Here is a 13,259-nt window from a genome sequence, read left to right as displayed (position 1 = left end):
CAAAGTTATAATAAACATTCAATGTGCTGAATTCAATAAATTATCATTAAAATCATATTCTTCATTGTGACATTGAAAGCTCTACAATAAAACACAAACACAAGCTGACTGTTTAATATATTTGAAATAAATTAGGTAATTTTCTATATCAGTTTCTGAAGTGAAACTCAGCAAATTGACTCAGTGATGAGAACACATATTACCTTTCTGGCAATTACAAAAGTTTAAGTACCTGTGGCATTTTAGAAAATTTAAAATGAGCTGCTGGTTTAGTCACTGGACTTCCAGCGGGTTATTGCCATCTTCAGGGATCTGTTGGGGGTCAGCAGAGTCGTCTGCAGGGGCAGGTTGGTCATTGGGCTCGTTTTGTTCTTGCCTCGGATCCAGCTCTCGATAGATTCTCGTTCGTAGGAGTACCCATCTGAGGAACACACACCCAGTTTATGTTTGAGAACTACAGCAGAGCTGAGTTACAGTGCCTGATGAAGCACATAATAGGGGACAACGGTTTTCTGCTTTTAATGTGAACAAACCTGCAGCTATGACTGGATCCTTCATCAGCTCTCTGGTGATTGGACACAGAAACTCATCCGGAGCTTCTGAGCCGCTCTGCTCTGCCTTCAGGGCCTCAATTTTCCTCAGGAGACGTCCACGAAGACCTACAGACTCTGCAAAACCACAGCCAGATAGTTTCAGTCAGTGTGAATTTGAAAATGAACATTTTTGAATTTTTATTTTTTAACATGAGCTCAGTTTAATCTCTTATTACTTTCTGTTGAGCTAAGTAACTAAAATCACAGCAGACTGAAAAAAACTGACTTAACAAAAATCAGAAATAAATTTGTGCTGTGTCACAGAAGACGCCGCACAAAGAGCCAGACATTTTGCTCCTCAGCTCCAGCAACTCAACATCTCCTCTTATTCTACCCGAGAGTAAATATCCAGCAGGTCCAAAGGAGGAAAGATTTCTCTGCACGCAGCTGCATGTCTCCGCCTACTGACAGCAGCTTCTGAATTTGTCATTTGCAGCAAATTTCTCGAACAGCTAAAAGGGAGGGCCGACCTTTATGGCTGCACATGATTAGTTGCGTGTCTGTGGGTAATGGCTGTGCCACAGAGAAGCATGTCTCATTCAGGCAGTAACAGCAGCTGCAGTGACATTTTCTAGCATGACTTTTAAAGTCTTGACAATTCTATTACAATAAGGGCACTGAATGATTCAACATATTTTAACCCATTTTCCCTGCATGATACTAATGCATGTCTCTAGTTTAATTTTAAAGGCTAGGCAAAGCGACAACAATCTTATTTTACAAAGGCATATCCTGTGGTCTGATGAAAATTAAATTGAAGTGATCTTCCAAACTGATCAAAATAACATGTGAAGAAAAATGGAGGAAACCTGAGAACAACCATCTCCACCCAAAAATACAGGGGTGGAGTTTTGATGCACAAAGGATCGCTGCACTTTACAAGATAGTTGTCAATTTGAGGAACGAACATAATTTGGAAATATTAAAGCAACATTTCAAGACATCAGCTAGGAAGTTAAAGCTAGAGAACATATGGGTCTTCCAAATAGAGAATGATCTGAAGCACACTGACAAATTTGTTAAGTTTTGGAATGACAATCACAAAAACCCTGTTCACAGTCTCAGTCTCATAGAAACGTTGTGGGTTGAACTGAAAGATTGCGTAAAAAAGGCGATCCACACGCCTGATCCACTTCCACCAGTTCTGTCTGAAGCACTGGCCTAAAATTCCAGCCAATTATCATGAGACGTTTCTGAAAGGAAACTCAAAATGTTTGGCCCGACTCATTGGTATAATCTTCATTAAACAAATACTAAAACTTCTAAAATACAAATGACACCAAACACTGCTGTTGATTGTTTTAGAGGTTTTTGAAAACGCAAGTCTCTTAAGCAGGTCATCCTGTTACTTGTAGATGAAGAGATGTGAAAGATGCCACTTCCTTCCCATGTGCCATTTGATCCCCTCCATCTGAACCACATCTATTATTTTTAGTGCAAATAAACTGCCATCGTGTCTGCCACTTGTTACTCTGTATAATTTGTAGCCCCTGATCCACATGTCTGAAAATGTCAAAAACCTATTTCTGCTTTCATTTTCCATTAATTTATGCTATGGACCATAAAAAACTCAATTAAGACTGACATGAAGATGTTTAGATTGCTTGGTGGATAGATACTAAGGTATTTATTTTATTTTTTGTTCTTCTCCTAACCTTGTAAAATTTTAAGCACATTGATTTCAGATACTCAGACTTCTATGCTCCATTTCTTTGAGGTAAAAAGTTAACTTTGTGAAACATGGAGACAGAAAAAACTACAAACACCCAACTGGGGACACAAGTGCATGTTTCGATTCATCACATTGCTGCAGGAGCTGCATCATCCATCCTCTTTATCACAGCTTATGATCTGCTCCTGTTTAGCAAATAAAAATATTTTCTCTCAATTTGTGAATATGCCAATGGCAACAGCAAAAGCTATGGCCTGAACTTAACTTCTGAAACTCTGCAACCTTTTCAGATATGCAGACTATAATGTATTTTCACCATCAGTGCTCAGGACTTGCTCATGCAATCTGTTAGGCATAGTTTGATGATCTCTGCAAAGAGGTTTGGAGCTGAATTGTACACAAAGATAAAGAAAACATTTGTTCATGTCTTACTTGCAGAAGCATTCACACCTGTGCATCATTTCATACTTTAGGTCATTTTAACTAACAAACTGTTTTATGTTATTTAATCTCAGTATAAATCCAGCCATTTTGCGAAAGCCTCATCGGTCTGTTGGAGAACAAAGAGAGGATCATAAAGAGCAGCTGTGCACCATATTCTGTAAACATTCTTTTCCAAGGTCTCAGATTTGAATTTATCTTCTGAGTACAGAAAAATTTACTAGTTCCCATTTCTTGAAAACTGTCTATAAAGAAAGCATTTGAAATACCTTTTTTTTGGGGCACATTTTGTTCTGTTGGAAAAAATTATGTTATTTGAACAGATACTATTCAATCTCACCTGATGCTCCTGACTGTGTATTGCCCTCCAACATGCTGTAGTGAAAGCAATGATGTACCAAGGCTAAACTCGTAGGCATTTTACCTCGGCTCGAGGAGAAATTACTCAGCCTCCAGCCTGAAAACATCATTCCCATCAACTTCTATAAGACAGAAACTAATCCTGCACTGAATAGCACCTTTACTCTTCATAAAGCAGGGAATCAATACGGATGAGGAAAAAAGACTGAAGTACTATAAAAAAATAAAAATCAAATAAAAATCATGCATCTGTGTTGCTATGAACCAGTTGACCCATCACGTGCTGATCCAGCTTATGATTATAAGGAAGCTCAGATGCTAATGTGTCGAGAAAAAAAAAAAAAAAAAACAAGCAACAGAAGACAGCAGTACAGTCAGCCTGGATCATGCTGGAAAAATGACAGCATTCAATCAGGTTGAACTCCTCGAACCCCTCCAGTTATTACTGAGCTAATAAACAATGTTAGAAAAGTTGCACTTCAAAGTAATAGTTCGTTTAGGATTTCTATACACTCCAGCATCTTTCATCACAAGTACTATACCGTCCACTTTACATTTAGATTAATAATATGATGGAGTGGGGGTGGGAAATGAATATTTCATCAAGTTGACTGAAATCTCACTTGCTGAGTGTGTCTGCACAAGAAAGAGAGAGGGTGAGTGTATGCCTATGCAAATGCACACACTATTTGCATGCATAGAAAATTGTGTGTTGTACTGTGGGGATGTAGGTCGCACAGCATGACAAAAAATGTGCCAATCTGTCCATTTCTTCTGCGGTAATGATGAGAGGTGTCCTCCATACTAAACATGTAGTGATGGTATGGGGCATGCTTTGAATCACTGAACAGCACGCGAATCTGGTTTGCTGTTTGCTGCTTTACAATTAAAGCAAACAAACTGGGTTTCAGTCTGAGTCCAGTCAGGATTGCAATGCAGTGAATTTTGTCATTAGAATCAGATGTTTTTTTGTGTTTAGACTGGAGACAGAAGTTCTATGTCTCAACACTGATGTGTGATATAAAGTTTAAGATTTGAAAGTTGAAATGAGAGTTTGGTTCTCCTTTTACCTTTAACACCAACCCCATAAAATTAGATGAGGTGACTAATCCTCAATGCTTCATCTTAAGAAATACCTCACAGGGTTTTAGATGCATGAAGCAGAAATGCAAATTGTTTGAGATAAATTTTCAAGCTACAGAATTTATTGGCCATTTTGCAGAGGTAGGTGCATAGCTAACCTTAAATGAACCAATTAGGAAACGTAGCATTTTGTTCTTGATCATTTGACTTTAATTTAATAACAGCACAATGGGAGCAGGAGAAATGTTTTTGATCTGGAGAGAGTTTGCTCTCCACTAACTTCCTGTCTACTGTTTTGAAGGACATGCAGAACAGATTGATAGCAGGCAGTGTCGCTGGATCAACACCACTAAATAAGTTTTGAATGCAACATCAAGTTTCTGAGCTGTTGCAAACTCTGACAATAAGAAACAATATGACAAAATTGCATTATCCAAACTCTATGCAAGAATAAGTTTCTAAATCTCGACAATGACACAAGACTCTTGTCTAGCTGTGCAGACGCTGTGTCTGTGCTATTGTAATAAATTGGGTAATGTATAAAACGCTGTAATTGCCTCAGCTGATGTTGACAGCAGAATGGAAACATGGCTTAATAATGTCGACTTGGACATTTTAGCTCAACTCGCATCAAGCTCTGCCGAAGAAAGCTTCCAATTCTGGGAATTTTGTCTCTACAGATTGAATAATTTTTGGAGAACAATGTCTAAAGTGGCATGACAGCCAATAGAGATAATAACTGTTATGAGAAACTGTAAGGTGCTTGCTAATCCTATCAACTATTCTCTGTCCTCACCTATTCCCAGCTCAGCCACAGTCTCCTTGCTCATGTGGTTCACCTCTGACCCGTCAATATTGTTGGCTTTAAAAATCATGACAAGCTCCTCCAGTCCTTCTTCACGCAGCCAGCTTTGCACATCCTCCTCTGTCCAATCAGAAAGCAGCAACCTGGAGTGACCTGGCAGATTCCTTCCTGCAAAAAAAAAAAAAACAAACAAAAAAAACACATCAGGCTAGGAGGAAGTGCTGAGCTATTACAGCCCAATCTCCTGCAAACAAACAGTTTCCTCCCAATCTCAACAGAAAGGACACACTCCCTATGATCCGATATAGGAGCGATAATTACTTTCATCTGCACCCACCCATAAAGATCCACAAACACAGTTGTAAAATAGTTTTAAATCAAGTCCTTCTACTGTAATTTTAACATTTTATCTCATGTAAGTTTTTTTATTGAGTGAAGGCACAGAAACCCAAGAGATCTGTAATCTTCAAACTTTTGTTGTATGAGGCATATATAGAACAGTGTAGTAAAGGACAGCTAGAATACTTAGAGTAGTTTCATTTTTTTGTTAAGAAGCTCTTACAGTGATGCAGTTTATGCAAAAGTACAGATTTGTGTGGAGAAATGCTAACTTTGTAGGTTTGTGAAGCCATGAGGAAAACAACAGGCCTTTTTTGGTGTAGTCCTGGTTGATGCAGTGCATCATCTGGAGTCTCCCAGTCTAGGAGGCTGACTCATTGGAACACTAAGCCAAAATCAGGGAAGATTCATTGGAGTCAGAGCAGTTCCAGGCTGCATCCTTTAGAGCTTAGTCTTTTTGTTCCACTTTCAAAAGAAAACAAATAAAAAAAATCTATGAATGTACCTACTTAAACCTATAATATTAAAACAAATAGGACATCTCATTAAATATATATGTATTACTTTATAATAAAATGTTTTTTTTATGAAAAATGGACTGCATTTTGTCTGGTCATTCACCCAAGCATACAGCCTTGGTAAGGACAGCACTATTGAAAGAGAAGGAACCAAGAGCCCTATTACATACGTTGCAGTAATAGGGCTTTCATGGAAGAGTAGCAAGATGAGAGTTATCTGAAATAGAAAGGCCTTCTTCAGAGTTTGCAAACTGTATCGACGCTCTGATTAGGCAAAACCAAAACACATTTGTCTGGCCTGCGCAGTGCGTGTGGTGAAACCCAACAACTCTGAATATCAGCAGCAGAATGTTGCAGGATAATTTTCTTCAGATCATACAAGAAAACTGATCAGAGTTGATGATGAGCAGAGAGCTCACAACCAGAACAAGTTAAAGTTACAGATCTAAATCTAATGGAGAATCTGTGGAAAGGCTTAAGAAATCTGAACATTTTAGAGACTGTCTCTCCGAATAGATGTGAAAATCTTGTCAATACACCTTATGAGATATGCCACACTTTTCAGATGGTTGATGATAGTTATGTTTTTTCACTGTGGGAGGAAACCAGAATCCCTGTACAGAAACTATGCATGCACGGAGAGAACATGCAGAGACCCTAAGCCAGGATTCAAACCCAGAACCTTCTTGCTGCAAGTCAACAACGCCACTGTGCAGCTCAGGATAAGAGATTATACAGCGCTGGTGATTTATGAAGCAAGCACCTGTTCAGCATTTCAAACGTGTTGCACATTGTTTGCTGTGTTTACCTCAGAAATCTTGGCTGTGGCTGAAATAAATAAATAAGTCGGACTATATGAGCTGTAGCAAGATCTGAACAACAAATGGAATTTGTGTTCAAAAAGAATACTAGCCACAGATTTATTTTCTACTCAGACACACCAAAAGAAGATATTTTTCAGGGGGTCAACAAATGACGTTTTAATGCTTGTGCGAGACACCGCTGCGTGAGCGATTTATACAAAATGTAAAAAAGCATTCAAATAAATCCAGATATCGCCTCAGACTCAGACAGAAAACCAGAGTGACGGTTATTTACCTTGACATGGCACCTGCTGTGATTCAGCCGCTGCAGAAAAACATGAAAGGAAATAAGTTTATTGTGTGAAAAGACAGAGAGAAACAAGATTGAAGCGAAAAGCTGCAGCTGTCCAAAAAGACAAGTTTTAAAGGAGAGAATTAAAAGACAGGTTTTAGAGCAGAGGAAATTTGTTTTAGCAGATGGAGGAGATGTTCAGATGTCTATCGAATTCATATTTTCTTTCACTATAAGCAGAAACTTCTTGTTCCGGCTTATAGTCACATTCCTCCCTCCATGAGGATCAGTGATAGTCTATCCAGCTGCAACATCATAATATAAACATCATTATTCCTCTTATAGGCAAACAGGAACTATGGAGTTTACCTATGCAGTGATTTCTGTGGGGGGGGTTTTCCATCAAATTTTAAAATATAGGTTTATTCAAGACATTAAAAAGTGCTAAACTCAGCTGCAACAGTATTTACCAATTTCTTCATATCCATCTGCTCCAATCTTCCACACTTTTACTGATCTGTCCATTGAGCCGGTTGCCATCAGGCCAAAGGCAGGAGACAGAGCGACCGCTGTCACATATCTATAGGAAGGCGAGATAACAGGAAAGTGAAGGGTGTTTGTGACAACCGGAAAGTGGCACAGGAAGAGATCAGCCTCAAAAATCTGTTTCCTTCAGCCATACAAAAAAAGATCCCTAAATCCTTTCAAACACTTCAAAGCACTCTGATGGTTCTTACCTGCAGTGCCACATCAATGACTGTGCAGAAAGCAGAAATATTCTGTTGCATCACTGCACCCAGCGCTTCTGGGAGAAACTAATCAAGCAAAAATCGCACATTTTGATCTGAAACGCCAGGGCTCCGTATTTTGCTGCTTGGCTGAGACCTGCAGAGATTGCATCGCAGCAGGAGGCTGGGTAATTTACCTGTCATGTTGCTTCAAAATGTGGAGCAGGGTTCCCAGGTTCTGTGAACAAAGTGCAAACTGTTCAACTGGAATGTTTTGAGTTCTTATTTACATGGACGAGACATGTTTGATTCAGAAGTCATGTTTGTATCACTGTGACAAGGAATATAAAAAAAAGACACTTTGTGAATATTACTTACGGCATCGTATATCGTTACACTTTTATCCACCGATCTGTAATAATTACAGTAAATAAGGTCACCTTGTGTTCAGAATCCATATGTATGCATTTACACCACAGATTAATCATGTAGTCATGTATGAGTTTATAAAAACTGAGGAAGACAAGAATAAGAAACAGATTAATCTTCAGTGTTTTTGACTTTGAGCCAAGAGCAACAGAAGGAGCCAACAGCAGCTTTATAATAAAGTACATTCCTCCTGTGGCTGACTGAGAGAACAGGAAGGTCTACACTCAGCAGTAGCATCTGTTGGTTACTCACAAAAAAAACAAACAAAACAAAAACATAAAAATCCTTCACAGAAGCAAAGGTGGTCAACAATGTATTCAGAAGCTAATAAATAGTAATGCAATTATGTATGAGTAATAAATTGCCTTGATGAACAGCAATGCTATCAGAAACTGACACATCCTGCAGCTCTGGTGTTAGCTTGTAAATTAAAGACTTATGTAAAAACTTTTTTTCAAGAAATACCATCAATTTAGTCTAAGCCAGTGTCATTAGTTACCTTTTAAAAAAACAGTTTTTGTTCTTTATTACTTTACTTTCAAGTTATTTAAATGATCATTGAGGGCTTTTTGGTCATCAATAGAGGGGAACCAACAATTTCGTCCATGTCTCTTATAGTTAGAATGTTAGCACGACAGGCTTTACGTTGGTATAATGAGGTTCTCACCCAGAGACCACCAGCTCTCCATCAGCAGAGAAAGCACAGGATAGAACTGGAGCCGTTTGACCAGTGAGAATGTGAAGAAGAATCATGGTCCACACTGCAGGTCAACATGAACACACACACAGAGAAAAAAAAAGGCTGAGAGGGAATTAGAATTGCCTTACATCCTAAACTGTTGACCTGACACTTTTTTTCCACCTGTACATAAATAAAAAAGTTCTCTGCTACCTCTCCTCTGTGCTGCAGCTCTGCCACCTGCTGCCAGCTGTCCAGAGATTTAAAAAAATTACTATTTGGGGAATAAATTGAACACATTTCAACTCAAATTTTAAAATGGCTTATAACTAATGGAAAAACAATCTTCAGGGGATTTTTGGCATCCCTGAATTAATCTGTTTTCCTGCAGAAAACAGATTACTATATATATATATATATATATATATATATATATATATATATATATATATATATATATATATATATATATATATAAAAAACCATGGACTTGGGTTGCCATGCAAGGTCAACCAATCCTACAGAGAATGACCGTTACCACAGCAACGCGTCAAAGGAACTAGCCCAAGCACATAACAAAAATGCACCTTGTAACCTGGTTATATAACCCGTGAAGGACGTGTGACATCTGCTTCCTCTGCTGGAGCTTGAACAACAAAATGTGTCTGTTTGCACCTGGTGACCTTCCAGGTCATTTACATATGGACACACACGGATAACAGAGAATCCCCCAGCCCTGCTGTGTTTCAGGAGGAAGTAGTAATACATTATTAATGAGTCCATCTCTGATTTAAACCCCATAAAATGATTGTATATCTCTCTCAGCAGAGAGAGATATCATGGTTGTCCCAGTCAGCAGGGTGTTCTTCTCTCTCTCTCTCTCTCTCTCTCTCTCTGTGTGTCTTGGACAATAGATTCAAGGAGTGTTTGGCTGAGGAAGCATGCAGGGCTCAAGGGGTCAGCCTACCTGCTCCCTCACGCTGAGAAACAATCCATACTTTCAGAAGACTGTCCTGTCCACAGGAGGCCAGTCGAAGCTCCACGCAGGAGTCTTCTGCAGAGTAAGAGGGGAAAAAAAACTCAGCATTCATGCTTGATCAAACCAGCAACAGAATAAGACAAATATGTTATGACAGCATGTTAGTATAGAAACCACTAGCCAGCAGTATCTTTTAAAAAAGTTGTGTTTTGAAAAGAGACATTTGATTAGTGAACTAAAAACAACGTTGAATTTTTAAAAGAAACTGAGAACACTCCCTATCAATTTGTCAGAGGAGTCGGTAAATAAGTGGAACATGACTTGAGCTGTAAAACACATGAGGTTCATTTGTGATGTAAAAGTGTAGACACCTTTAAAAGGTGTGTTTTGTTGAAGGATATTTTTTATTCAGTTTGGCAGTACTCTTTTGTAAGACTATTAAACCCCACATATTGACTCAACAAAATATGCCCAGTCTACCTCAGCCAAGTTCCTCAAACTCTTTAGATTATGAATACATCTCTCACTCACAACATTCAGGTGACCCCACACTTTTACATTAATAACTTCAACATCAAAAAGATGGTTTTTCAACCCATGTTGTTAAAACTGTGGCTATAATTACTGCTGCAATGAATATCTAAGTAATTTTCATATCTCTGTCTTCCATAATGTACAGGCATATACACTTTTTGCAACATGTTTTTAAAACTATTTCGGGTTTACTTAACTCACCAATTTTGAAGTGAGGTGCGAAGCTGCAGCAGGTGACGCCCAAATCATGGGCGTCTTTCTGAGCAAGCAGAAGGCTGATGTGATCATCCCAGAGTTTGAGGTCTCCATGGGTACAGCCGGTCACAAAAACCTGAGAGCAGGGAGAGAAACTGCAGGCCACAATGCTGGCTTCACTTGCTGCAGCACATCTGTGGGAGAAAATTATTAGAGCAGTTTGTTTAAAAGATAAAGAAGACTTTTTGTGAAAATGTTTGACCTTTCACAGTTCTGTTGAGATGAAAGGTTAAATTCGAGAGCCTTCTGACAAGAAGGAAGCACTAATTTTTCTTGAAGTATATGCTGTTTGCATTCAAGTTGACCTGAATTGAATACATGTGTTTTTGTACTAAATTTTATTAGCTCAAAAAAAACGAGACCACTTTTCTGATGTGCATACTCCCATTGTCCTCTGTGTCCTAAAAATGATCAGATTAATGAGTGCATTGTTTTCCAACACACTTTTAGGATTATTTTCTGCTTTAAAGTTTGTCACTGATGGGAGGGGAGGGGAAACAAGCTGCTGAGGAAAAAGTTGTGACAGCTGTACGACGACTCCATCTGCTGCAGAAGGCTGAGAGATGTTGCCAAAAGCGACAAGTATGAGGGCTTTTTGATTCAGTTCGTCTGTCAAACTGTGGTTTTCAGAGCTGAGAGCTAACCTTGAGTCTCACTTTGAATCTGTTAAAGGTGTCAGTAAGATTTTTTTTTTTTTTATTACAACTCCAACACAGAACAGGCACTCTACCACCATCAGGGGTGATTCCAGAAGGTTTTCAGATGAGGGTCACTTACAGTGTTGGACTGAAAGCAATTAGTTTTTTCAGGAGTTTTTATCTGCTGGCATCCCATTTAGTCAGGAATATATTAAAATCTTAATTTTATGGTGTAAATTTAAACATGCTGATGTCTTTTTAATACTTGTATAATAACAAGCATGATCATTAGGCTGGGAAGGAGGATTGTTACCAGTTACAATAATATTCAACACAAAACAACATAATTTTACACAGATCATGTGTCGATTGGCAATATCCAAATAATGGAAATGATTTGTTTTGCTATTTCAGATCAACTTTTGACAAGTTTCAATTGTAGCATTAAAAATCATCCCAGAACTACATCTATGAAGAGTAGATGTGTAAAGCTCAACACATGTAATCTTGGTGTGATTTAAAAGTACTTTTTTTAAATTAATTTTACAATCAACCCACTCTCCAACTGTGTTCCTTAACAAAATGATTTCATTAGACTTTTTGTAAGACAAATAAAAATACTAAGATAAAATTAAATTCTATATTTCTCAGTCAAATGTTATTTCATTATATTTACATTATTGAGGTTCAGGCTCGTTTTTGGGTCTGCCGACTTCAATGAAACATTTGATTATTATCCATAATTAAACTAAATTAAATCTGGATGACCTCTTGCTGACCTTTGGAGTCATATATCTATATCTATATATATATATATATATATATATATATATATATATATATATATATATATATATATATATATATATATATATATATAAGGAACAAACAAACAAACAAAAGCAATCGGTAGTTTTTCTTTCTGTTGGTTTTGTTTTCTCTTACAAATCTAGCAAGTAGGGCAACAGTAGGGAGGTAAAGATATTGTTTATTTTTTAAGGAAAGTACAAAAAAAATGACAGCGCATTTCCAGCAGTGGACAAATCCATATCATTTAAGAGTACTTTCAGACAAGCACGGTATGGTGTCAGAAACGAGTAAGGTCCCAAGATACCTGCGTAGTGTCTTGGAAGGGAAGTCCCAGAGGGCCACGGTGCCATCACAGGCACCCGCCAGCAGGAGGCAGGAGTCCGGCGCCAACGCGCAGACTCGGAGCGGGCTGCGGCCCGGGTGCTCCACCGCCGAGAGTCGCTCTCCTGTCTCCGAACTCCAAACTATGATGGAGCCGTCCGTGGAGCAGCTTAGCAAGTAGCTGCCGCAGGAGCTGAAGCAGCAGCGGTGAACCCCGTAGCCGTGACCCGTCAGAGGAGAGAAGGGCAACTCCTTAAAGTCCGCCGTGCTGTACACCCGCAGAGTTTTATCCGCTGATCCGGTCACCAGAGCAGACGGAGAGAAGGCACAGCAGCTGATCTCGTCTGTATGATCTCGAATTGTGTGAATTAAAGAGACCATGTTGCCACCTGTTGATTCTGGCCGTGAATCAGTGTCAGGGTGACGCAAATGGTCCTAATGTACATGCAGGAAGAAGCTCTTCTACTTTCTGCCTGCTGTTTGAAAACTGACAAATGTCCAGAAAGTGAAATGAGGCCCTTGCTCGTTATGAAGTTTTTCTCTGCTTCCGCCTACAGCACACCAATAAAATTTATCTTGCTTGTTATCAGTCTTGTGACGCTTAGTTATTGCGTTACACAATGTTTATGGTTGAATATAAGCAGAAACCGGGAGTTATACCAAGATTTCCCCCTTTAATTTCCCAAGTTGCTGTTTAAACAGAGGAGTGAAAAATAGACAGCTTTAGTAGTTCGCAGTTTAAAACTACTTAAAGATACAGTACTATGGTGTGTTTCCACCAAATACAAAACACTAAACAAAAAAGCCCCACAACTAATCAGCTGCGTAATTTGAATTGACTAATGTATACATTTTCAGTGAATTTGCCATATATCCTTATAAATGATAATGAATTGGGTTATTCCAGTCTGTTCCGCTGCTCCTCCTAAGCTAATTTCATGCGTTTTGTTGTGGCCAATTTTTTTTGTGGGGGGGATCTA

At 38.6% G+C, this 13,259-nt stretch overlaps 1 protein-coding gene across 1 annotated transcript; it reads right to left on the bottom strand.

Annotated features, from left to right (window-relative positions):
* Window positions 1-199: 199 nt before the first annotated feature.
* Window positions 200-12,841, bottom strand: LOC129361047 (WD repeat, SAM and U-box domain-containing protein 1-like). The gene is made up of 11 exons (XM_055031669.1): window positions 12,263-12,841; window positions 10,457-10,644; window positions 9,710-9,796; window positions 8,731-8,824; window positions 8,013-8,046; window positions 7,832-7,872; window positions 7,377-7,486; window positions 6,910-6,939; window positions 4,946-5,122; window positions 534-668; window positions 200-421 (listed from the first exon to the last, which is right to left on the bottom strand). Exons 1-11 carry the CDS (start codon window positions 12,658-12,660, stop codon window positions 270-272), a joined length of 1,446 nt encoding a protein of 481 aa, XP_054887644.1. The 5' UTR covers window positions 12,661-12,841; the 3' UTR covers window positions 200-269.
* Between the last annotated feature and the right edge of the window lie 418 nt (window positions 12,842-13,259).

The sequence above is a fragment of the Poeciliopsis prolifica genome, unplaced genomic scaffold (genome assembly GCF_027474105.1).
Source record: "Poeciliopsis prolifica strain line A6 unplaced genomic scaffold, Auburn_PproV2 SCAFFOLD007, whole genome shotgun sequence".
NCBI classification, from domain to species: Eukaryota; Metazoa; Chordata; class Actinopteri; order Cyprinodontiformes; family Poeciliidae; genus Poeciliopsis; species Poeciliopsis prolifica.
Note: the sequence above shows the minus strand (reverse complement) of the source record. Positions and strands in the feature narration are given on the sequence as shown.